The sequence below is a fragment of the Piliocolobus tephrosceles genome, chromosome 8, assembly GCF_002776525.5.
Source record: "Piliocolobus tephrosceles isolate RC106 chromosome 8, ASM277652v3, whole genome shotgun sequence".
NCBI classification, from domain to species: Eukaryota; Metazoa; Chordata; class Mammalia; order Primates; family Cercopithecidae; genus Piliocolobus; species Piliocolobus tephrosceles.
Genome location: NC_045441.1, coordinates 129,003,959 through 129,031,258, shown reverse-complemented (window position 1 = coordinate 129,031,258; position 27,300 = coordinate 129,003,959). Strand labels below are relative to the sequence as shown.

Here is a 27,300-nt window from a genome sequence, read left to right as displayed (position 1 = left end):
TGCTGCGCACTATCAAGGCAAGTTGGACAGTTTGTGCTCTGAGGCAAGGGGGCCACCACATCCTGTGGCAACAACCCTCAGCACAGCAAGGGGAGATGATGCTGTGCCCGGCCCAGCAAGGCTGCAAAGCCTGGAAAGTGGTATTCTTTCAGGCCAGCACAGTTCCCCCATGGGCAACCCCAGGGTCTTTCCTAGAAGCCTTGTCTGTACTTCAGGACACCCTCTTTGTGGGCCCTTTGGAAAATAGAAACACATACAAATTCCTAATCTTAACATGCCTTCCATATCAGTTCAACATGTGAAAATCAAAATATCGTACATAATAGAAACGTTGAGTTTCCTTCTTACCCACACAGAGGTCCATACAGCTTTCTGAGCTCCATTTGGCTTTCCCAAAAACCCTAAAGGAAACACAGCGCTATAGTAAGAATAAGATTAAGCAAAATTCCAATTATTCAAACTTATTCAGAAAAAAATCTGGAACAGCAAGAACACAATTACGGAAACAATAAAAAAGAATGGAAGTTACATTGCTTTCAAGTACTTTGAAATATTGTAATAAACAAACGGCTTAAAAAAATGGCCATGTAAAAGTCTTGGACAGGAGAGATCACCAGTTCTTAAACTACTTATGTATACTTGCTGCTAAAATATTCAAAAAGTTTGCTTTCTTAACTATAACATTGCCCTCTGAAATTTGATTTGGCATTATCATATGGCCCTTTTTACTGCCACTGTATGTAACTTCTACTGAGTCTATCAAAATTGTCACAAATTCTGAATTATCATGATTCATTCAAGTTAAACTGTAATTAAATTCAACATGTTTGAGATATATAAGACAAAATGTTAGACACTTTTTTTTTTTTTGAGACAGAGTTTTGCTCTGCCACCCAGGCTGGAGTGCAGTGGTGTGATCTCGGCTCACTGCAACCTCCACCTCCCAGGTTCAAGCGATTCTCCTGCCTCAGCCTCTTGAGTAGCTGGGATTACAGGCATGTACCACCACACACGGCTAATTTTTGTACTTTTAGTAGAGACAGGATTTCACCATGTTGGCCAGGCTGGTCTGGAACTCCTGACCTCAGGTCATCTGCCTGCCTTGGCCTCCCAAAGTGCTGGGATTACAGGTGTGAGCCACCGTGCCTGGCTAGACACATTTTATAATGGGAAAGAAGTGTAGCTGGGTTGAAGGAGGGGTGGAAAATGCTAGATCCACTGTGTGGTGGGAATGGACTAGACCTGAAAATACTCACGAGTTGGGGTGGGGGTGGGGGGTGGCAAATGGTAGATTTGTGTTGTGAGAATGGAGTATGCAGCGGATACATAAGGGGTGGAATGAAGGTGGAAAGTTGGGGGTTACAAGTGTGGATGTCCTGCATGGAAACACATGCCTTTCTCACTAAATCTACTGAATTCTGCAGTGTAAGCTTGCCATACATCAAGGAAAGCATATATGAATATAAAAATAGTCACCGAAATTACTATGTTCTAGAAAGAACTTGGCAGGGCTTGTAGCTGTGAGGATGGCGGGCTGCAAAGGAGCATATGTGGAGGCTCTCCAGAGGCGGGAGCACAGCGTTCTCCTCACATCGACAGCTACGCTGTTTTCCTCAGAATGTTAATACCAAATTAATTACTCCGCGGAATACAACTGATCGTTTCCCCCCAGAAATGTGTGAAATGCATTTTCTTTAGCTTTCCGATCTGGTTTGTTGTTCTATCTTGACACTTTAAAATTTCTTCACACTTGTTTCAAGGGGCTAACAGGAAGCCTCATTGAGATTGTTGTTTGTGAGCTTAAAAGTTGTGAACTGCCCACCCCAGAGAAAGAGATGAGAGGAGAAAGTGTTTAAAAACACTAGAAAGACAGAAACAACATGACAAATCATGGAAAAGGTGATGGACACAGAAAGGAATGGAAAAGAAATAATTGAGAAGGTGGGGGCAGAAAAGGACAGAAAGAGCAGCTTTCTTTTCTATCTAGTGCCAAGGACCAGCCTTTCCGGAGGTAGGGATGGGGGAAATTCTAGAGATGTTGAAGAGATATTATCAGGATTGTCCCAAATTTAGTCTTCCTGCCTTTGTTTGGCTTGGTGGTTCTTCCCATGCAGGGTCTTCTGGCTCCTGGTGTTGAGTCTGGAGTCAGTGTCCCCGTGACTTATCTGAATAAGCCATCACATGAGGAAACCGAATGTGAGAAAAAATAACTGTAGACCATAAAGTCCTGACCTATATCTACAAATGTCTGCTGGCCATTTCCACTGGCATGTCACTCTGGCAAAAACTTATCTTCTCCCTGAACCACTCCCCCGCCCAACGTTTTATTTCTGTCAACCCATGGCCATTCTCCCCGTTCCCCTGGCTCAAAGCTTAGACTTATGTTTGACTCACTTTGCCTTGAATTCTCTACACTAATTTGTCACAAGAGTTCTTCGTTTTGCTTCCAATTATCCATCTCTTTTCACTCTCTTCACTGCCTAGACCGAGCCATTGTGGCTTCACCCCTGGGATTCAGCAACATTTGGGTTCTACAGCACTAACCTATATTCTTCTTCCCTGCAGAGTGTTGTCCATTTCAAAGTCCCTCTCCTTCTCAAAAATGTTAACACACAAATAGTTCTTCACTTGCCTTCCTATCCTGTAAGCATCTAGTCCCCCTTTCTCTCACCCAACTACATTGCCCAATGCACCTTAACATTTGGCCTCTAGTCAGTCCAGGCTGCTGGTCAACCTGAGCCGTCATTCTTATGTTGGTGCACTCACATATATGGTACCGCCCACCTGGCAAGTGTATCCTCGTCTCTATGTCCACAGCCCCTGAAGGATCTCCTTCTTCAGGAATTTCCCTAGGATGATTGTAGCCCTGACAGATCACCCTCTCCTCTGACAGAAGACCACAGCTACCGTCTATACTACCCTATCTAGTGCTAGGATGTATCTCATCTGGTGTTGCACGCCATCATTTGACGGTGCACTTGAGGCCACAAGTAATCTCTTCTTCTACACTCTAGGGTCTGTGTATTTAGACACGCAATACATGGTATTTGGGGGAAATGGGTAAGTGAATGGATGACAGGACTCAATACATATTGATAGTGATAAGAGATAGATTCTTGCCATCACATAACAATTCATATTAGTAGAGGAGGGATCATGGCATCACAGAATACCTTTACCACTCAAGGTGTGGGGACCTGGACAAGACCAACGTTTCATGCAGAAAGCCTGTCCCGGGCTCAGCGTATTTTATTTTATTTTATTTTATTTTTTGAGATGGATTTTCGCCTTGTTGCCTAGGCTAAAGTACAATGGGGCAATCTTGGCTCATTGCAACATCCACTTCCCGGGTTCAAGTGATTCTCCTGTCTCAGCCTCCCAAGTAGCTGGGATTACAGGCATGTGCCACCAGGCCCAGCTGATTTTTTGTATTTAGTAGAGATGGGGTTTCACCATGTTGGTCAGACTGGTCTCGAACTCCTGACCTCAGGCGATCCACACGCCTCGGTCTCCCAAAGTGCTGGGATTACAGGCATGAGCCACCATGCCCGGCCCTTAGCATATTTTATGATGGAAGCCAATGGAAGACAGCGCTTACCTGGCGGAAAAACATCAAATTTCCAATAAAAGGAGAAGGCTTGGGATGTCTGAGGCCTAACTTCTCCAGTCTTGAGAATGCTGACGTGGAGTACCTGGAGGGAAAAGCAGATTTCAAAAGCTGAGAGATGAAGTTGCATTCATGCTTTAGGCTCTATTAGGAACTGGAAGTACTGAGATCTCTGGAAGTAAAGGTAAAAGAATAGGTTTCCAGTCACCACATCTAAGAAATGAAAAATTAGAGGCCTAGAGTTGAGTGAGTAGAATAGGAGTCCAGTCAACCTCCTGTTGAGTGACCGGCTGGAAATCAAGGAATCCTGAAGCCTCTGAGCTGGAGATGGCTTACAGATGATGTGGTCCAACTGCCCATCTCTGACCTAGAATTCCTCTTAATAAATTGTTTTTAAAATGCCCCTCTCTCCAGTTCCTTTCCTTTGCCTCTAAATCTATCATGAGCAATTGCTCAGAAGGCAAGGTAAAAAAAAAAACAACTAAGAACAGCAAAAGCTCCCTGTGCAAATGTGGGTATTTTCATGGTCAAGACTAACCCCTCCCTGCCACCCACATAATTTGTCCCTCACCACATTCCCTGGCCTTATAGAGAATATGAAAAATAGGAACGGAGGGAAGGCGCCATGAGGAGAAGACCTATCACCAAACGCTTACAACCTCTTTAAGTCTTTGTTTTCTCGGCCTGCAACCATATGGGAAGCATATTTTCTTAACCAAAAATCAGGAAGCGTGGTCCGACAGATTTCTGTGCCACTTTCCAGGAGAAAGCAGCAGTCTGAGAAGAGCGTGTGGCTGTCAAAACATGGGAATTACTACGGTATTTCAACAGTTTATAGGAACAGAGGGATAACACAGTTAAAGTCAGAACTGGCTTAGAAAAACCTGCACATATGGCTCTGATCCCTAACCAGCAGCCAATTAGGTCAAAAGTTCAGTTAGTTCAGCAAAATTAATGAGTCAAACTGGTTGTTTAGCATCATGCAGAGATCAGTCAAATCACAATTTAAGGGCAAGGAAAAACATGGAGACGATCAGTACAATCTAGCTTTCTGTGTGTATTGAAACTCAGCTATTACTGCTATAAGAATCACTCTTTTTCGAAGGACAGAGTATTTGCTATATTCTTTGATCTTTCCCACCTGAAGTCAATAAGGGGTACTTAAAATAAAAATACTCAAATATTCAGGGAAAGGAAACACAGCTTAAACGCTGGTTTGCATTATTCTGAACAGTGTGCTATTTATTTCTTTAGAGACAGGGTCTCTTTCTGTCACCCAAGCTGGAGTGCAGTGGAGGCTCACTGCAGCCTAAAACTCCTGGACTCAAGTGATTCTCCTGCCTCAACCTCCCAAGTAGCTGGGACTACAGGTATGTGCCACCACTCTCAACTAGTATTTCAGATTCTTTGTAGAGACAGGGTCTCTCTATATTGCCCAGGTTGGTCTTAACTCCTGGCCTCAAGCGATCCTCCTGCCTTGGCTTCCCAAAGTGCTGGGATTAAAGGCATAAGCCACTACACCTGGCCAATGAGTCGATTTTTAAAGTGGTCACAAAGGAGAACCAGGGCAGAACAAGAAGGCAGTATGTCCTCTATCCCAAGCTATCTTAAGATTTCCACCGGATGGCTCCATTAATGGATTTGAGTGAATTCCCAGTACATCACATTTAGGTCCATGTTCAAGTGTGATTACAAACCACACTCAAGAGCCACACGTGAACGCCATGGATTAGTCATACCAACACTCCTCTTCATTAGTGTGAGTACCGAAGGTTGACAGCACAGTTGGTAAAAGTTATTCTTTCAAGTGAACTATAATGTTTTAAATAATTCCCCTTACAACTGAGAGGAAGGACCAAAGGCAACTTACCAGCCCACTTAACACTTTCTTTAACATCCTCAAGTCAATGTCTATGTTCATTTCTTCATCAACTTTTTTTGAATTATTTTCTAAATGTAATCTCTAATGGGTAGAAAAAAAGATGTAGACCTTGGACCACATAATTACATCTTAATTTTGTAATTAGATGTCTTGATTGTCTAAAGGACAAGAAGTCTGTGCCTAATTACACATGCTAATTATTATGCAAGTCCATGCCCTAATTATGTAACTCCACTTATGAAAATACTGCTAGTGTGTCTATGCACAAAATTCAGACATTTTCAAACATATGGCGTCAGGAGAGAGTGTCCTGGACACCACCACAAACTTCCCTTTGTAGCCTTGACTCAAATCTGGAACTTGAGCATTTGTAGCCTCGACTCAAATCTGGAACTTGAGCATTTGTAGCCTCGACTCAAATCTGGAACTTGAGCATCTTCAACTGGAAACTGGCCAAATATTGCCATCAGTAACTCAAGTCCCTGCGGGCCCAAATCTGCAGGGAGAGATCATTGCCACCAAATTTATGGGCGAAATAGCAAAATGGTTTCCATTTGTCTTGCTACCATTTCCTTCGCTGTACTCTTGTTTCATACCCTCTGGTCTCAGGGTCCCTTGGCTGCCCTCAGACTGTCTCAACATGTTCTTAACCCAAAATCCATGAACCCCAGGTGTAGTGGGTTGAATTGTATCACCATCAAAAAGGTAAGTTGAAGTTCTAACCTTCAGAAGGCCTAATCTCAGAATGTGACCTTACTTGGAAATAGGGTCACTGCAAATGTAATTGGTTAAGATGAAGTCATATAGGCTGGGCATGGCAGCTGACGCCTATAATCCCAGCATTTTGGGAGGCTGAGGCAGGCAGATCACTTGAGGCCAGGAGCTCAAGACCAGCCTAGCCAACATGGTGAAACCCCATCTCACTAAAAATGCAAAAAATTAACCAGGTGTAGTGTTGCATGCTTGTAATCCTAGCAACTCGGGAGGCTAAGGTAAGAGAATCTCTTGAACCTGGGAGGAGGAGGTTGCAGTGAGCCAAGATTGCACCACTGCACTCCAGCCTGGGCGACAGAGTGAGACTCTGTCTCAAAAAAAATAAATAAATAAAATAAAGTCATACTGAAGTACAGAGGCCCCTCAATCCAGTATGACTGGTGTCCTTATGAGAAGATGGCCATGTGAAAACAGAGATTCACAGGAAAGTGCTGAGTGACTACGAAAGCAGGGAGAGGTGTCAGGCCACTGCAAGCCAAGGTGTGTCCAAGATAATCAGCAAACCACTAGAAACTAGAGAAACTAGGAAGAGGCAAGGAAGGATTCTCCCCTATAGATTTCCTAGGGAACATAGCCCTGTAGACACCTCAATTTCAGGCTTCTGGCCCAGAACTGTGAAACAATACATTGCTGGTGGTCTAGGTATTGTGGCCCATGCCTATAAAACTAGCACTTTGGAAGGCCATGGTAGGACAATTGTTTGAGCCCAGGAGTTTGAGACCAGCCTGGGCAACACAGCAAGACCCTCATCTCTACAAAGCATAAAAAAAATTAGCTGAGTGAGCCTGGTCGTGGGGCTCATGCCTGTAATCCCAGCACTTCGGGAGGCCGAGGCAGGTCGATCACTTGAAGTCAGGAGTTTGAGATCAGCCTGGCCAACATGGCAAAACCTCGTCTCTACTAAAAAAAAAAAAAAAAAAAAAAAATAGAAAAATTAACCGGGCATGGTGGTGCGTGCTTGTAATCCCAGCTACTCAAGAGGTTAAGGCATAAGAACAGGCCGGGCGCGGTGGCTCAAGCCTGTAATCCCAGCACTTTGGGAGGCCGAGACGGGCGGATCACGAGGTCAGGAGATCGAGACCATCCTGGCTAACACGGTGAAACCCTGTCTCTACTAAAAATACAAAAACTAGCCGGGCGAGGTGGCGGGCGCCTGTAGTCCCAGCTGCTCTGGAGGCTGAGGCAGGAGAACGGCGTAAACCCGGGAGGCGGAGCTTGCAGTGAGCAGCTGAGATCCGGCCACTGCACTCCAGTCAGGGTGACAGAGCGAGACTCTGCCGCAAAAAAAAAAAAAAAAAAAAAAAAAAAAAAAAAAAAAAGAATTGCTTGAACCCAGGAAGTGGAAGTTGTGGTGAGCCAAGATTGTGTCACTGCACTCCAGCCAGGACGATGAAGCAAGACCCCGCCCCTCAGAAAAAAAAAAAAAAAAAAAAAATTAGCCAGGTGTGGTGGCGCAGACCTATATTCCCAGCTACTTGGAAGGCTGGGATAGGAGGATCACTTGAGCCCAGGAGTTTGAGGCTGCAGTGAGCCATTTTTGTGCCAGTACACTCCAGCCTGGGTGACAGAGCAAAACCCCATCTCAAAAAAATGAATAAATAAATAAATAAATAAATTCTGGAGTTTTCAGCCGCTCAGTTTGTAGTACTTTGATATGGCAGCCCTAGGTAAGTGGTACACTAGGGACACCTATGCGTGAGTCTTACAGGGTCAATGAAAAGTTGTTTTTAAATATCTTCCTGTCACTTTAACAATTGTCATTGTAAAAAAGAAATCCTTTTAGGCCAAATTGTGTCATTAAGTCCTGTGCCAATTTAAAAAGTGCAGGTGGCCAGGGATGCTACTGTGTAAAGCAGGTAATATGCAATGATCAGGCAGTCACCATGTTCTGATGTTTACAATGGGTTTCCTTTGATGTGAATCAATGCAAATGTATCCCACAATTATGGTTATGGATACCTGTCATTGTTTACATCAAGGATACTTAAGTTGGAAAATGGCAACGTAAAGTATATATAGCTTCAGACAGCATCTTTTGGTTTTATTTTCACAACGATAGAGGTCATTAAATGCTACAGGACACAAATACTGCAGTGCCAGCAGCACAACTTACTATCCATTCTCAAAATAAATCGGGCCACTGGATCATTTCCAAAATCAGGTTCAATTTGTAAAGCTGGAAAATTTCCTGTATTTTATCTTCCTCGGCCTTCTCTTTATTTATTTATTTATTATTTATTTTTGAGGCACAGTCTCACTCCAGTCCACCCAGGCTGGAGTGCAGTGGCACAATCTCAGTTCACTGCAACCTCCTCTTCCTGCGCTCAAGCAATTCCCTTGCCTCAGCCTCCCGAGTAGCCAGGATTACAGGCACCCATGACCATGCCAGGCTAATTTTTGTATTTTTAGTAGAGACAGGGTTTCACCATGTTGGACAGGCTGGTCTTGAACTCCTGACCTCAGGTGATCCGTCTGTCTTGGTCTTCCAAAGTGTGGGGATTACAGGCGGGAACCACTGCACCCCGCCTAAAACCTTCTCTTGATAGATTCAACACGGGTGCTTAGCCCATTGTTTAGCCAAAGAAGCCACTCCTGATAAATTAGGGGTATTTTGATGAATCACATATTAAGGAGATGATCAAACTGATTGAGGTTTGGAACAAAAGAAAACAGAAATTATCTTCCTCCAGGAATTGGCTTCTCCTGAATTGTGCGGGAGAAGGGTATAGCCAGGGCCTCCGTTTGGTCATTACATCCTCACTGTCACTACCAAAGAATTCCTACTTGGTGCACTGCTTTCAAAAACTTCAGTAGATGTATTTGAAATGGTGAAAGGTTCCCTTGGCAAACAGCGCTTCTCCGGGGGTAAAAAATTGTGATGCTCCTAGAACAGGTGAAGCCCAGCGGTGCCAGGTTACCCACTGTCCTGAACTTTGGAGAAGAGAAGCCCTTTGTCATGGTTACTCTATGGTTTCAACATGCATGGCCCTCGTGGGCTTTGCCAGCAATTCCATTACACATCATGGCCACATCAGAAGCTTTATTAGAAATAGATCCTTAAATTGATGGCTTTTCAAAAGGTTTTGTTAAGAAATGGAAGCAGAGGGTGAGGTTTGCTGGCTTTCCAAGACACATTTTGAAGTGCTTCACAGAAATTTGAACACAAAAGCTAGAACTGTCAGGGAGAAAGCCTACTCTCTTTCTGTTGTCACTCTCTCGGTTTTTTTTTCTCTGTGTATTTTTTATATGTTTGCTATTACATTCTCTCTATATATTTTTCCTATATCTCTATTTTTTTTCTTTTTCTTTTTCTTTCTTTTTTTTTTTTTTTAGCAGTCTCACTCTATTGCCCAGGCTGGAATGCAGTGGTGTGATTTCAGTTCACTGCAGCTTCTACCTCTCAGGCTCAAATGATACTCCCACCACAGCCTCCCAAGTAGCTAGGACTACAGGTGTGCGCAACCACATGTGGCTGATTTTTTTTTTTTTTTTTTTTTTTTGTAGAAACAGGGTCTCACTGTGTTGCCCAGACTGGTCTCAAACTCCTGGGCTCAAGTGATCTGCCTGCCTCAGCCTCCCAAAGTGCCAAGATTATTGTCAAGAGCCACTGTGCCTGGCTTATTTCTCTTTCTGTTTATCCAGATTTCTACCTTTTTCATTTAACACAAGGAAAAACATCTCCATGTTATTAATCCTTTATAAATATCATTTTTATGGCTGCTTAAGAATGCTCTTATAGGCATATTATAATTTACTAAGCCATTCTTATTGTCCAATACTTAGGGTGTTTTCTATATTTTAGCTACTTTGAGTTATGCTGCTACAGTTAGCATTTCTGTGCATCAAGGTTTTCCCACACTTTGTGCATGAAGATTTTCTTGACCTGCGATCCATGAGTCACTGGTTTTAAACACTGGTATGTAATATCTAATTGCTTTCCATAAAGTATGTCCCAGCTAGTCCTACTGTCGGTGTATCCTTTGCACCAAATGCTCTCATAAAACTTTTTTCTAATTTGGTAGCTACATCAATGTATTTTGATGGCTGTATCTATTTCCTTACTAGAGAGAGAAAACACATTTTCCTATCATTTCTTTCTCATTCTCAAAAATATTTCTCAACTTTGACATTATTAACTAACTTCCTTCCCTCCTTCCCTCCTTTCCTTCCTTCCCTCTCTCCCTTTGTTCCTTCCCTCCTTCCCTCCTTCCTTCCTTCCTTCCTTCAATCCTTCCTTCCTTCCTTCCTTCCTTCCTTCAATCCTTCCTTCCTTCCTTCTTTCCTCTCCTCCTCCTCTCCTCCTCCTCCTCCTCCCTCCTTCTCATTCCCACAGTATGGTTTATCTAGGTGGCAGGCAGAATTATGCTGCACTAACTGATTAAAAAATTAGTTGGAAAATGAGCAATCACTGATAGGTGACTGCAAGCTGACTTCACGCACATATCTGGGTGTGAAGAGGAAGATAAGCAGATAAATCTGAATAGTTTTCACTGACTTAGGTAATAGCTAACCACAGCCTTGTTAGTTGACTGTAAATTCCATTCCCTTTATCCTTGTCCCATTTCTCACCCACACCCACAACCAGAGAAACTGTAAGGATTGAAACTACTTAAATCATGCCTCAAGGCAGATGTTCCTGCGGGGGTGGGCGGGGGGAATGGTGCAATACAGACTTTACACATGAGATCTTCTCAGTTTCCCTTTTAGCACTTCATGTCCACCCTGGCATCCTCATCCTCATGTTCAGCCCCCTCTCCATTCCCTTAAGACCTCGGTCTCAGTTTGCCCTCAAGGTTGGAAATCATCTGATGCACACTCACTCACTCACATGTCAGTAGTAGCTAGGCTAGCTCCTAAAATACAACTTGCAAACAAGACTGTTTGTTTACAAATTTATAATGGTGAGTATTTTTTTCCAAGCAATAAGAATCGGACATCTCCTTCTTAGAGTACCTCCTTTCCAGGTACTTGAGAAGACAAATCAGTCATCAGAGGGTGTGTTGAGCCAGATCCTACAATGAGAGGTGGCTCAACAGATTTGGGATCTCAGTGGGACCCTGGTAAAATAATCTTGTCCCACAGCCGATTACATCCCTCCAAGGGGTTGGCAAAGGGACAGTGTGCCTGCTGCACTGCTCCCTTTTTCCTACTGATTTATAATGTCACTTCTATCGTGCTCCTTAGTAGTATAGGGGCTTGGATCTATTCTGATCCATTTATCTAGCTTATGTTAATGTTTCACTATTTTAATTATTACAACTCTAAAACACAGAGTTTTTTTCTCTTTTTTATAGATTTCTTCTTTTTATTCTCTTTTTTTGTCTTTTTTTCTCTTACTCAAATTCCTTTTACCATAAAATACATTTTTATAACTTACATTTTCATATTAGTTTTAGAATTAGTCCGATTTGATGAAAAAATGCTATTTGGATTTTTTTGGAACTGCATTACATTTATACCTTAATTTAGAACATACCAACATTATTACAACATCAATTTGTCTCATCTATGAATGTGTTGTATCTCTCTGTTGATTTTATTCTCTCTGTCCTTCAGTAACACTTAAGATTTTGTGCACAGAAGAGTATCTTTTTGCTATTTACATACATTTGTTATTGGTGTTGCTCATTTATAGGAGCACCTTTTTTTTTAATGCCAGTGTTGTAATCAATGATCCTTCTGAACTTTCTGATTAGTTTTATTGGTTTACATGTGGAATTTCTTTGATTTTCTATGCTGATAATTATGTTTTATGCAAATAGTATCAGTCCGTTCTCTTTAATCCTTTTGTCTGACTTGTCATTTTCTTTTCTTATTACATTGGCTAAAATCTCTAGTACAAAAAGGAAGCAGGAAGAGTAAGCATCCTTTTCTTGTTCTTGACTGCAGAAATGCAGCTAATGTTTCAAAATTAAGTGTGAGGTTTTGCTTTAGAGTTTTCATAGATATCCTTTATTGGGTTGAAGATATTCCCTCCTACTCCTAGTCTGCCTGGAAAAGTTGTTCTTGATTAGTCATGCTACGGGTTTATCTATTTTTATTTATCTTTTCAAAGCACCAACCTTTTCTTTGTTGATCATCTGATTTTTGTTGTTTTCTAGTTCATTGATTTATGCTCATATTTTGATTGTGGACTTCCTTCTATTTTGGGGGGCGGCTGACACTTTGTTCCTTGTTGTTGTTTTCTTTTAGCTTCTTAAGTTAATAGTTTAGTTCACTTGCTTTCAATGAATGCATTTAAAGCTATAAATCTTCCTCTAAGTAGTTCTTTAGCTGCATTCCGTACATTTTTAAATGTAGTGGTTTTATTGTGTGGTAGTTGCATTCCAATAGGAAACTTCTGAATATTAATGTGCTGTAAGATGCACACATGCAAACCTCAGAAGAACAGATATGTTCGAGTTACAAGACCTTCCTATTGTTTTTTCCGTTCTATGCAGCCCCATATACAAGATTTATGAATGACAGCCATTATAATTTGTTGCCTAAGGCCTAGAAAAAGGGATCACTTATAACCTTGGCCCCTCTGGAAAAAAAATAGAAGACTACTCAGTAAATACATAAATATCTGGCTGGTGTTTAGTTCTTTCACCAATAATGTAGGTATCACAAAGACATAGTCATTGCAGTCATTAGCCTGACAATAACTTTGTCACTGCACAAGAAAAATATATTATACATGTATATTGACATACAAGAGTTCTACAATCATTACTATTATTATAATTTACAATAGTTTTTAGTTTCCTGTGTCTCAGGCACTACGCTTAGTACTTTTTATATACTGTCTTGTACAAGCCCTCCAATAATCACATAAGGATAGAAATAAATACTATTCTTATATTACTGATTAGGAAATAAAAGCTTAGAGAGGTAAATAATGTACCCAAGGTGCTGCCAAGCAATTGAGTCAGAGTTAAAACGAGGTCAACCACATTTCAGACAAGAGCTGTTATTCACTAACCCTACTTACTGTCCCTTCCTGTCCTCTCAGCTAAGACTTTGCGGATAAAGCACCACATGATAACATGCAGACAATATGCTGAGAACAAAGGCAGGTTGCTTAGAAACCAAAAGTGTATTAATAACAGATACTAATGAACTGATGATCATGATGAGAGAGAGAGAAAGAGGGAGAGAGTCTTCACCTATCTAAAGCCAATCTTGATAGTTTTAGTCCTTGTCCTTACTCATTATTCTCAATTATGGTTCCTTTCTGTTGCATTGATTTCTCCATTTCTACTGGATCATTCCTATCAGCATCCATATTCTAGTCTCTTCCATCTTAAAGGAAAAAAGGCAAATTCCTTGGATTCAGCCATTACTTTATTTTTCTTCATTGCTTCCCAGTAAGACTCCTTGAAAGCATTGTCTAGACGGCTTTCTCCCCTTCTGTGCCCTTAGTTTCTCCTCCACCCACTCCAGCTGAGCTTCTGTACCCACAACTTCCCCGGGGCTGCCCTTATCAAGATCATTGATGATTTTGATCTTATCAATCCCATGATTTCTTTACTGATCCCTCAGTAGGATTTTGATAGAGATGAACATTCGTCCTTCCTGAAGCACTCTCTTCCCTGTTTCCATGACACCACTCTTCCTACCTCAAAGACTGCTCCTCCTCGTCTTTGCTGGTTCCTTTCCTTATGTTGACTCCCATCACTTCAATACCATCTATAAGTCAATAATTCCACATCTTTAACTCTAGCTCCATTTTCTCCACTGAGCTCCAGTCCTCTTTATCCAACTTCCAACTTGATGGATGCTTTGACTATCTGTTAGGCATTTTACACTTAATCTAAATCTCATCTTAATTTTCCCTCTAAATCTGTTGTCTCCCAATCATATCTACACCACCATTGCAATCACAACCCACCAACTCCTCAAGTCAGAAACACTTGAGACACAGCAGATTGCATAATGGGTTAAGACATGGCTGTCCCTCCCAGTTAGAGGATTATACATCATCAACTCATTTACTTTGGGCAACATGATGCCTAGAAGCAGAGATTAGAGTGAAGCAACTGTGAACCAAGGAGGCAAGAAACCAATATTCCCTTGGATCCCCCAGAAGGAACCAGCCTGCCTGATACCTTGACTTCAGGCCAGCAAGACTGATACATGGACAATTTGCTCAATAAAATAATAATTGCAATGGATCAAAACACATCAAATATATTTTGAATCCATGAGTTCACAACAACACAAAAATAAAATGTATCACCGTTGTCAGATGTTACGCACTTAATTCATGATACCATGTTTGGTACTTTAGCCACGTGAATGCCTGTGCAAAACTTACATCGATTTTGAGACTTGTTAATTGAATCCTTTGCCATTAGAATTATTTTAAACGGGCCAGGCACAGTGGCTCACTCCTGTAATCCTAGCACTTTGGGAGGCCAAGGATCACTTGAGGTCAGGAGTTCAGATCAGCCTGGGCAACAAAGTGAGGCGCTAAAAAAAAAAAAAAAAAAGAATTCTAAAGAAAAAAAATTAATTAGCCAGGGGTGGGGGTGCATGCCTGTAGTACTAGCTACTTGGGAGACTGAGGAAGGAGGACTGCCTGAGCCCAGGAGTTCACAGATACAGTGAGCTATGATCGCACCACTGCACTCCAGCCTGGGCAACAGAGCGAGACCCTGTTTATGTGTATAGTAAGTGTCTTACATAATAGATCAATATGCAGAACCCTGTCAGAAGTGAAGGGTTTTTGTTTGTTTGTTTGTTTCTTTTTGAGACAGAGTTTCGCTCTTGTTGCCCAGGCTGGAGTACAATGGCATGATCTCAGCTCACTGCAACCTTCGCCTCTCAGGTTTAAGCAATTCTCCTGCCTCAGCCTACCGAGTAGCTGGGATTACAGGCATGTGCCACCACGCCTAGGTATTTTTTATATTTTTAGTAGAGATAGGGTTTCACCATATTGACCAGGCTGGTCTCAAACTTCTGGCCTCAGGTGATCTGCCCGCCTCACCCTCCCAAAGGGCTGGGATTACAGGCACGAGCCACCACGCCCGGCTGTGAAGGAATATTTTTAGGTGAACTTATATTTCCCAGCTGTATTAGTTTTCTATTTCTGTTGTAACAAGTAGCCACAAGCTGAGGGATTTAAAACAACACAAATTTATTCTTTGACAGCTCTGGAGGCCAAAAGTCCAAAATCAACCTCGCTGGTCTACAGGCAAGGTGTCCGCAGGGCTGGTTCCTTCTGGAGACGGTAGGGGGTGTCCACTCCTTGTCTCCCTGGCTTATGGTCATAACCGTCCAGCTCTGCTTCCAGTCCTCACACTGCCTTCTCTTGCTTTGACTACTCCTGTGTCCTTTTTATAAGGACCTCGTGATTACATTTGAGGCCCACCGAAACAATTCAGAATACTTACCCCATTTCATGACCTTCAGCTTAATCACATCTTCAAAATCACTTTTGCCATCTAAGGTTGCATTCACAAGTTCCAGAGGCTAGGATGTGGACATTTTAGGGGGCCAATATTCAGCTACTACACCAACTTATATTGTATATAGATCCTGATTTTGTTTTGAAAGGTGCCTAAAAAGAAGAAGTGTCTGGGGTGGGGACTGTGAGTTACCCTGAGCTTCCCGTTTCTACAGAACTGAATAGTACATGGTACAATTGCAGGGGGTGGAGTGGGGAAGGCCAGCCTAGAGCTCACCAGCATCCAGCCTCTGCCGTGGGCAGCACTTAAGCGGGCTTTGGTAGCCCCACCACCGAAACAGCCAAGAATATATGTTTTTTAGTTTTGTTGTTGTTGTTTTTGAGACAGAGTCTTGCTCTCTTGTCCAGGTTGGAGTGCAGTGGCACGATCTCATCTCCCAGGTTCAAGCCATACTCATGCCTCAGCCTCCTGTGTAGCTAGGACTACAGGCACGCACCATTGTGCCCAGCTAATTTTTGTATTTTTAGTAGAGGCAGGGTTTTACCATGTTGGCCAGGCTGGTCTTGAACTCCTAACCTCAAGTGATCCACCCACCTCGGCCTCCCAAAGTGCCGGGATTACAGGTGTGAGCCACCACACCTGGCTAAAGATATGTTTTATAAAGAAAATATTGCAATTCCTTTAAAAAGGTATCTAATTGATGGTTATTGTATTTCAGAGAGTTAACTAACTTCTCCATTTTTATCCTAACCTTTCAGGGCAAGAAAGACAATTGAGGCAATAAGTCTCAGTGAGTATTAAGGCCTTAATCTTCTAAATTCAGTTATTAGTATAACACCTTTATAATTTTGGCCATATCTGCAAGTTGCCTGTACTATTACTTACTTCCCAATTTCTTTTAGATAAACTGAAATGAATTCATTTTAAAAGGAAATTTTATGTCATGATCATATGTGAAAATCAGTATCACTTACATAAATTAAAAACTGATGCTAAAAAATGAATGCTTTGGGCTAGGCACAGTGGCTCATATCTATAATCCCAGCACTTTGGGAGACAGAGGCAAGCAGATCACCTGAGGTTGGGAGTTTGAGACCAGCCTGACCAACATGGAGAAACCCCATCTCTACTAAAAATACAAAATTAGCTGGGCATGGTGGCGCATGCCTGTAATCCCAGCTACTTGGGAGGCTGAGGCAGGTGAGTCGCTTGAACCCGGGAGGCGGAGTTTGTGGTGAGCCGAGATCATGCCATTGTACTCCAGCCTGGGCAACGACAGCAAAACTCCTTCTCAAAATAAAATAATAATAATAATAATAACAATAATAAATAAAATAAATAAATGCTTTATAATGAAAGATTTTTAAAGTCCATGTACCTTCTAAAGTGATCTCACTCACCACTCACAGTCTATGGGACACTGCCAAGAAGACATGACTCTCAAGGATGGTCCAAGCAAGACACAATCAAAACGTGGTCTGCTAGGTTGCTTGGGCTCAGCTGATAGTTTAAAGCCATGGCCAGAGAACAGATACCAAGCATGGTGCTGGGGGAGTGCTGAGTTCCGGGTACCAGGATGCTGCAGGGACCATGCCTATATGCCCTTGCCCTGTGGCACTAATAGCCTAGCGGACCAGACAGACATTCAATGGCTACTGACAAACAGTTAATTAAGCATTTATATTATGATCCTTGTGGCTAAGAGGCATCCCCTGTCACTTGTCAGTGTCAGTTTAAATACATGCTTTCTAGTTTGATCACTCTTCTATCTGACTATTGGATATTTGTTGAGCCTCTCCGCTTATTACGTCCCCCAAAGTTAATCTGGAAAAAAACTAAAACAAAGCAGGGCCCTCCAAGAAGTTCCCATCCCCAGAACAATCATTAAACTGCGAACAGAGGTGTCAAAGCTGGCACAATAAATGAGAGCCTTGTTGTGGTGCTATAGCAGGTGAAGGCACTGGAAAGGCTGCTGCCTTGGAACAGATGGCTCACCTGGAGGCCATGGGGAAGAGTGAGCATGGGGTTGATGTATGGGAGGAAGCACTGCAAAGAAACGGCCTTAAAATGGAGTATGTTCTACTTTCTCAAGTGTGCTTTAAAATGCCCATCCCACGCCAAGAAAATTCAGCCCAAGGCCAGGTGTGGTGGCTCCCAAATCCCAGTGTTTTGGGAGGCCAAGACAGAAGGATTGCTTGAGGCCAAGAGTTCAAGGCCAGCCTGGGCAACATAACAAGACCCCACCTCTGCAAAAAAAAATTTTTTTTAATTGCCAGGTGTGGTGGTTTGTGCCTGTAGACCCACCTATTTGGGAGGCTGAGGCAGGAGGATCACTTGAGCCCAGGAGGTAGAGGCTGCAGTAAGCTATGATCACACTGCACTCCGGCTTGGGTGACAGAGAGAGACCCTGCCTCTTTAAAGAAAAAAAAAAAAAAAAAACTAAGAAAAGAAAATCCAGCCAGCCAATCCCAGGATTCTGATCCTGGGAAAGTGTCTTGCCCTTCTGTGCCAGTGAGAATTAATGAGAAGAATGATGAAGGCACAGCAAATGGTAGTGCCACCATCCGAACACACACACAACCTGTGTTTCTTTTGTAAAAATAGAACAAAGCAATTGATGTACATCATAAAACTCTTGAAGTGACTGATATTTATGAAGCACTTCATGGGTGGCTTTTGTTTGTTTTAAGTATTGGTTATTTGACTGAATTTAACCAAAGGTGCTCCACCTTTCACCAGAAAAACCAATGACATACATCCACGCAGCATAAAACCTTCCCCCAAAAACTCTTTTCTAGGATGGAGAGGAAAAACAAAAGGGTAATGGCTTAGTTAAATGTATAAAGATCAATCTATTTAAATAGAAGATTATATGACTATATAATTTAAAATGTAAAAAGCTGCCTCTTGTATCTGGTCTTTGAATTCCTTATGTGTCAGGGGACAGTAAGCCCAGATGTAGCGTCCCACGGAAGCCCAAGGACAGCTTCCAGGGGCCGGAGAATTTGCCTCTTGAGTAGGATGTTTGCTTCTAGAACTTGTAAACGAAAAACAAAATCCTAAACCCCCAACTGACTGAACGGACCATCTCTTGACCAAGGGGTCCCCAGAGGAAACTTGAAAACTGAGTTCTTGGCCATGATGGGATGGGGGGTCAGACACACTCCTTCTATCCCTCCCTCACTAGCCATGATTACGCTTTCTCCCCTAAGGGCTAAACAGAAAGCGGCCTTTTCAAACCCTCCATTGGCGTTTACGCCATATCGCCCTGAACGCGTCTGATCTCAAAAGCCTCCACCTCTGACGTCAACCTGCCGCCTGATGCTGCCGCTTTCTTTTGCCTGATAAGAGACCCCCGACTATGGAGTGATTCTGGCCATTGCATGGAGGATGCACAGTGAGGGTTTCCCTGTCCTCTGCTTCACCTTTTGAAGTCAGAGGGTCGAAAACTCCACCCTCAGATTATGGTAAGGCCGCCATTTTTTCTACATGGGACCCAGGAAGGCGCATGAAGCTCAATTGCGCATGCACATGTTTCTCCTTTCATAAATATTCATGACTCCTCCTATAGCTTATTGAATATGTATATTTGGCCTCCCTGCTCTGCATAAATTCCCATTCCCTTTTCCCCTCCATCAAAGTATCTTCCTAGCCTGTCAGAATGGCCACCCTGAAGGCTGCAACCCTTTATGAGAAATAACGCTCTCCTTTCCAATTTTATGAACCTCATCCCTTTTCTGTTGACAGACTCATCCCCCAGTTCTGAGTTCTGTGTCCTGGCTCATGATAACGCCAAGTCAATGGCATCACAGGTGGGTTCTTGGTTCTAGAGACATAGGTCACCTAGGTTTCATTTTGCCTGGTGGAAAAATAACTCCATCACCCCAGATCAGCAGGAGCATTGCCACAAAACATTTTAAAGGACTCTCGCTCCTCCTAGAACAAGTAAGGGTTGAAGCCACAACCCTGTAGTCCATTTCTGTCTCTCTGTCCGCCAATTAGTAGACTGGGCCTCCCCGATAATTGTGGTCTCAAGATAATGGCTTATTTAAGTAATTGATGACGTTGTCCTCATTGGGGAATCTTAGCACATCAAAAGATGTTGAGAAAGCCAAAATTCACCTAGAGTCTGAATTAATCACTTTGTCAAGCACAACAAAGGCTCTCTGCTTTGCTAATAATCCCAGATGAGGTAGCAACCCTCAGTTAAATAAGGAAACTGTGGTGCCTTTAATTAATGTTTCAAAGTGCTCAGACTTGCTTTTTTTCCTCGCTTTATTTTCATGAAAAAGGAGGATAGTGAAGGCAGAACAGATGTTTTCTAAACTTCTCAAGTTCAGGAAGAATGAGACCTGGCTTCACTGGAGTTCGCAGAAAAGGATCTGGGGGCTCTGGTTGACCACAAGTTCAGTGTGTTGTTGCCTGTGTCAGAGGAAGTTAGTCCCATTGTATGGTTCCAAATGCTACCCTGTGGTCTTAGTACTTCCCCTTGCTCCAGATATGGCTTCTGGGATGACAAAACCTCCCACTTCCTCCTAGAACTGCTGAATCAGCCTTTCTAGGCTGCAGCTTAGAAGCCTTCTAGCCTGCTCTCTGGCTGACATTCTGATCCCAAATTGTCTTTCATGAGGCCCACTTCACCTGGCAGCTCAAGCCTCCCCAGCCTCCTGACACCCCCCACTCTGCTTGACCTTCACCTCACCCCTCTCACTACTTCCCAAAGCCCCAAGGCAGCCCACGCCTGACATCCAGTCACACTTCAGGCTTCAACTCAAGACCATCAGGCCAAGTCAGAGTCCCGGGTCCTGGGTGTTTAGAATGGAAATTTGAACACATTGCTGTGTTGGTCTGATCCCAGCTACACAGCCATCTTTAAAAGGACTTTGATACCTGTCTTAGTTTGTTTTCTGTTGCTTATAACACAATACCTGAACCTAGATAATTTGTAAGGAAAAAGAATTTATTTCTTACAGTTATGGAAGCTGAGAAATCCAAGGTTGAGGGGTTGCATCTGGTGAGAGCCTTCTTGCTGGTGGGGACTCTGCACAGAGTCCATTTATGATAGCTCTGCTCTCATGATCCAGTTACCTCTTACAAGCCTCACCTCTCAACACTGCCACATCAGGGATTAAATTTCAACGTGATTTTTGGAGGAGACAAACATACAAACAATAGTAACAGCCCTAAGGCCACTTGAAAGCCAATGAGCAGGATGGGGAGGTGTGAAAGCCACTTAATCCAGTTCAGAGATACTTACAGAGTAGATATCATACAAAAATGAATAAGATACATCCTGGCCTCCATAGAGTTTATCTTACCGAAAACAGGAGAACTAGGGATTTACCTCATACTTGGGGAAGCTGAAATCACTGCCTTTCACATGCTTTGTATCTTGTCTAATAAACCCTCTTGGCTTCTAAATTGATCACCATCTTTGAAATTTCATACTATCTTTGACTCTTTCCTTTGATCCTCATCTGTAATCAATCACCAAATCCTGTCAGTTCTGCCTTCAAAACATCTCTTGAGTGAGTTCTTCATTCTTACTCCTAACTGGCACTGCCCTATATCAGGTCATCGTCTCTCCCTTGGGCAGAGTTTTCAGTAGGATCCTGAACTGGCCTCCCAGCCTCTAGTTTCTTCTATCATCCTCCAGTCAGCCCTCCACACCAATGCCAGAAGAATCTTGCTGATATGCAAATCTGACCATGTTGCAGCCCTGCTCAGAATTCTTCCTTGTCTCTCTGTCACTTTCAGTTCAAGCGTTAACCTCCTTTATTTGGCACCTAGGGTCTTTGGTGATCTGGCCCCAGCCTGACTGCTAGCCTCACAGTAAGTCATCTCTGTCCCTAATTTAGACTTGGGCAATCTTGCGTGACTCACACATTCCTAGTTATGCTATGTCGTTTCACCCTTCTGGGCTTTTTCCCAGGCTTTTCTCTAGGGCCAAGACTAAGGTGGGGCAAGAACAAATCTAGGGTACAAAATTTAAGGAAGCCCTCACTCTCAGGGCTGTACAAGTGCTACCACTGCTCTTGTACAACCCTGAGAGTGAGGGCCTTCTTAAATTTTGGGCCTAGGTGCTTGCTTCCTTCTCTCACCCTTGTCCCAGCCCACTCTCCTCTCTGCTGATCCATCCACTCGCTTTCTCCACTTGCAAAGGCCAGATTGCTCTTCAGTTTTCTGCTCAAGGGCTGCCTCCTCCGGGAGCCCACCCAGGCTATCCTGGGCACATGGAGATGTTTTCCTTGGCCACTCAAAGAGTTCCACTGATTCCCTACTGGGGATGATTGCCAACGAAGAGCAGGAGAACACAGTGTATTGTTTGTAGGAATCTAATCCTGTCTACGTTCATTATTTACTGTACCTGATTCTGTTTCCATCATCTGGGCTTAGTCATCTGCAGTTAATCCTTTGTTTTTATGAAGTCCTTAAAGAACCCTTGGGACTTGTGGTGAAAGAGGGACATCTACCTCGGGTGAACCCCAACAGATAGTTAAATTAGAGCCCAGAGGGGTCAGCTGGGGCTGCCCCTGCCTCTGGATCCTGCATAATAGAAGGAAACAGTTATAGGATGCTTCCTGTGAGCCAGGAGCCCTGCTAAGTGCTTCTCATATTCTGTGTAGAACATGCTGTTATTATCATCTCCATTTTGCAAATGGGAACAGTGAGGCTCAGGGAGATTAAGTAACTGGCCCAAGGTCACACTGCTGTGAGTAACACAGCTGAGATTCGAACCCAGGCTGTCTAGCTCTGGAGTCTGTGCTCTCCATTACCAGGCCCTACTGTTTCTTGTTTTGCATTTTCAGAGCAGCCAATTGCCCAGAATCCAACCTATTTGTAAGATGGGGGATGCAAAAAGCCCCTCTTTGTTCAAATCTTTGGGTTAAGGGCTCTGAGGCCCCTGTGAAAAGGCAGACGCTATTTTACAGGACTCTATCCCCAGGGTTCAAGTCAGTTGATCAGATTAGCCACTAAGTTAACAGGGCTTCAAGACTCAAAATAGGGACAGATAAATATGAAGTGAAGACCTGGCCTGTGTAGGGCAGACAGGTTGCTTCTTTGGCCAACTGAGTGGGAGAGTGTGTGTGTGTGTGTGCATTGGAGTAGCCAAGGTTGGTACACAGGGGCACTGAGCACTAGTAGTGAGTGCTCAGAATAATTCTAGGTTCTTTTTTACCCAGTCAAGTAGGCATTTAAAAAAATGTTTGCCAATTGGATATGTCTTCATGAACCCAGCCAATATTTCCACCTTTCTATTGCACTATGACCTGTCCAAAAGGCCTGGGAAATACGAACTCTGCCTTTGAGCTTGGCGGACAGCTTAAAGAGCTTGGGCAACTCAAAGGAACAAAAGAATATTGTAAGTGTTTCGAAAAATATTTATAATCCCCTCGCATTATGTTTGCTCCTGTAATCCCCCAGATCTCTGTCTTGACCTAATTCTTAGCAAGCTCAGCCACTGACCTTTGATCGTCTCTTAGCTACAATGATCATTTGTGGGTCTTGCTGGAAATTGTACAGAACAAAGTCAAAAGGCCAGAGTTCCAGTCCAGGAGCCTTGAGTCTCAGTGCCCGTTGTTCATCAGTGTGTTTGGTTCTGGCTCTCACCTCTCTGGGTTCTGGACCAGAGCCACAGGTGGAGACCCACGGAACCCGCCTGATCTCTGAACAGCCCACTCTTGCCTGCCTCCTGCAGCTTCTAATCCCTTCCATTATTAGAGTCCTCGGTCCTGGCCCTGGCTGGTCCTAGTCACTCCAATCTCAGCACCTATATTAGTTATCTACTGCTGTGTCACAAATTGCCCCCAGACCTAAGTGACTGAAGACAACAAACGTTCATTATCTCACAGATTCTGAGGGTCAGGAGTCTGTGAGTTGATCAGCTAGGTGCTTTGGGCTCAGGGTCAAGCTGCAGAATGGCATCCATGCTCGCTTATGGAGCTGTAGCTGGCTTTGCCATATGAGCCTCTCTGTATAGGGCTGCTCAGCACAGCAGCTGACTTCCCCAAAGTAAGCAATCCAAGGGAAAGAGCGAGCCCAAGATGGAAACCCCAGTCTTCAATGATCTAATTTTGGAAGTGAGAACACCATCTCCTCTGCTTTATTCCATTGCTCGTGCTAACTGACCCTGGTACAATTGGGGAGGGAGCTATGCAAGGGTGTGAATTCCAGGGCAGGGATCCGGAGGGCCCTCTTGGAGGCTGTCTACCACATCACCTATGCCCTAGTGTGAACAAATGTGGTGAAATTACATCCCTTTCCAAAGTTTCACCTTGAGTGTATCAAGCTGGTTATGAAGCCTCATAAAATCTGTAAGTTATTTCCTCCTTTGACTTAGATATTGAAACAATGTAGTTGTTCCATTCTTTATTCCATAAAAATATACTTAGTGTCTACTCTGTGTCAGGCACTAGCCCAGATGTCATTGTACATCACTGAGAGAGTAGATAGGATCCGCTATGCATTTACTGGAAAAGAAAAATCAGGGAAACTTCACACTGGGGTGGATAAAAATGGATTTAAAGATTTCAGAAAACTGTATGTTTAATAGTCGCTAACATTTATTATTAAGCACTTGCTCTGGGTCAGGCATTGTACTGACCCACAAAATAAAATTATAAACACACTTTATAAACATCATGCCCTGTAATCTCTACCAACATCCTTGTTGTGTCCATTATACAGATGGGGAAACCTAGACTTAGAGCCCGGCCACAGGAACTGGCCCGTTGGTCAGTGGGCCACAGTGGCCCAGCCACAGTCCAGGCCTCCTGATCTGTCTGAATGAAGGGCCTGAGCCTCTATCCAGGCCTCTGGCTTCTCTGTCAAGTAAACATTACTGCAGCTAAGAGATGATCAAAGGCCGGTGGCTAAACTTGCTAAGAGTTAAGTCAAGACAAAGATCTGGGGGTTACAGTAACAAACACAATGCAATGGGATGCTTTGGCTCAGTAAGGCCAATGTAGGCAAGGAGACTGGACTAGTTTCCCAGGGCTTCTCTAACAAATTGCCACAAACCGGGTGGCTTAAAACAACAGAAATTATCCTCTCATCATTCTGGAGTTGAGAATTCTGAAATCAAGGCATCAGCAGGGACATGCTCCCTCTGAAGACACGAAGGGAGGCTCCTTCCTTGTGTCTGTCCAGCTCCTGGTAGTTGCCGGCAATCCGTGGTCTTTGGCTTGTAGATGCATCGCTCTAATCTCCGCCTTGCTCATCACACAGTATTCTCTCCTGTGTGACTATATCTACATATCATCCTCCCTCTGTCCATCTCAGCATCCAAATTTCACTCTTCTTATAAGGACACCAGTCACTGGATTAGGGACCACCCTCATCCAGTAGGACCTCATCTTAACTTGATTATGTCTGCAAAGACCCTATTTCCAAATCAGGTCACATTCAGAGGTTCTAATGGACATGAATTTGGGGATGGGGGATGCTACCCAGCCCAGTGCAAAGACCATCAGAACAGGCAGAAGTCCCTGGAAAAGGCCCAAATAATACCCCACGTGTGGGTGTGGGTGGGGAAGGGTCTTCCACACCACCCTAGGGTCACAAAGGATGTGAGATGGAGAGAAAATGACCTTGATGAAAGAAGACACTAATTCAAAAACATCTTTTTTTTTTATGTTGTGCTTTGTTTTTCTGTTTTGTTTTTGCTACTTATTGTTATTACACTAACTAGTCTATATTTTGGTTGTTTTAATCGGCACATCTTTTTTATGGGAAGAAAGGAAATGAGACTTTGTGGCTGATTCTGGATTGTAAGAAACCTCCCTGTTCACATTCCAGAGCAACTTACTGGAGGTGAGTGGGCAAATGTGCAGGACAAGAAGGAGCATGGAAGCAAGACAAGAGTCTCCTTTTATCTTTGAGAACCCAAGTTAAATTCACCATGTGTAATAGCCCTTGTGATACAGGGATACACCCTTTCTTCTGACAGGCACTAGCCAGCACCAAAGGGTGGTTTCCGGAAAGGCAAGAGATAAACATATTTTTTCCTTAATAACCCAGAGGGCCTCCAGCACCCATGAGAATATTTAAAACAATTCTGGAGCTATTTATGCTTTCAGCCATATTCCTTTCTTGGCATAACAACATCCATAAATTTACTGCCCAGTGTAGAACAATGAATTTGTCCTCGGCAATACAGCTCACAATCTACAAGAATGTCCCCTGGTTGCTGTATTTCAGGACATGGTGAATAAGCTGTGCTTTCTGCATTCAGGTTTCCCCTGGTCTTCTGGACTTCAGACATGCCTTCCCTAAGTCCTGCTTTTCCAGGCTGGAGTTGAAATCTTAGGGCCCCGCCCCATCCCATCCCCCAGATCAATTCTTTGCCCTTCCTAGAGTGTGCTCATGCTCCGTCATCAGTCAGACCCTTCCCTCTATTGCTTATTTGGCTAGAAATTCCTAGGTTTGTCCCCAGGTTCAGCCCAGGACCAACCTGGCCCCTACACTGAGCTCTGGACCCTGCTTCAACACTCCTGAAGCTATGTTATCACTTCATAAGCAAGATCACCATGATTCACCGTGTCAGTGTCTCAGTGGGCAAATTCTCCATTTCTGTTATTTGGTTTGGTTTCTTTTTTTCTTTTCTTTTCTTTTCTTTTCTTTTTTTTTTTTTGGAACAGGGTCTTTGCTGTTGGAAGTGCAGTGGTGCGATCTCGGCTCACTACAACGTCCACATCCTGGGCTCAAGTGATCCTCTCACTCCAGCCTCTTGAGTAGCTGGGACCACAGATGCCTGTCACCACGCCCGGCTAATTGTTGTATTTTCTGTAGAGATGGAGGCTTCCTATGTTACCCAGACTGGTCCCGAGAATTCCTGCACTCAAGTGATCCTCCTACCTCAGCCTCCCAAAGTAAGCCTCCCAAAAGAATTATAGATGTGAGCCATCACACCTGGCCTGTTGCTTTTTTTCCCCAGAAAGTCACTGTTTTCACTTACAATAAAAGTTAATATGTCCATTCACTTTAAGCTCTTGTTCATTTATTTATTTTTTGTTATGGTTTTGTCTTATCACTTGTGGCCTCTAGATTCTGCTTTGCCAAAGATCAGAATCCAGCTGTGTAATCGTGGAGCATGGGGTAGAGTGAATCACTGCTCCTGATGCTTCATGCCCCATATGTATCAAAATTCTAGATCAATGCCCTTTGCCTCATGACTGTGCAGTGCCTCCCACTATAGTGGACAGTCTTCTTCCCCACCCCATTAATGTTAAACTTGGGCATGTGGATTGCTTAGCCAATAGAATGTTGGATAGAAATTACCTTAGCAGTTTCTAGGCTGAGGCCTCAAGAGATATTACTGTTTCATTTTACATTTCTTGCATCCCTGTGACCCGTCAGGAGTAGCACTTCCCTAATATTCTCTTCAGCCTGGGTCTCATTACAAACATGTGGAGCAGATCTAAACCCCACTGTCAGACTGGAACAAAGCTACCCCAGCGAACATACAGACCATGAGAAAAATAAACATTGTCATTTGCCAATGAGTTTGGTGTGTTTTGTTACACAGCATTATTGCAGCAATAGCTGACTAATACATATCAAATCATGTAATTTCTCTGGACCTTCATATTCACATCTGTAAAATGGGGCCATTGCATTATACTCAATGATGCACAACTTTTTTT

The 27,300-nt window shown here is 43.3% G+C and overlaps 1 protein-coding gene across 7 annotated transcripts in view; it reads right to left on the bottom strand.

The window, feature by feature from the left end:
* Positions 1–27,300, bottom strand: part of TBXAS1 (thromboxane A synthase 1) — a 178,574-nt gene that overhangs the window by 130,884 nt on the left and 20,390 nt on the right. For all 7 annotated transcript variants that reach the window (XR_002724959.1, XR_002724960.3, XM_023184859.1 and 4 more), the window contains exons 2-3: positions 3,599–3,692; positions 349–401 (exon numbers count right to left, since the gene is read on the bottom strand). Coding sequence is in view for 5 of the 7 variants with exons in the window: in XM_023184859.1 (XP_023040627.1) it covers positions 349–401; positions 3,599–3,692 (147 nt within the window). In the remaining 2 variants the exon portion in view is untranslated. The remainder of the gene's footprint in view (positions 1–348; positions 402–3,598; positions 3,693–27,300) is intronic.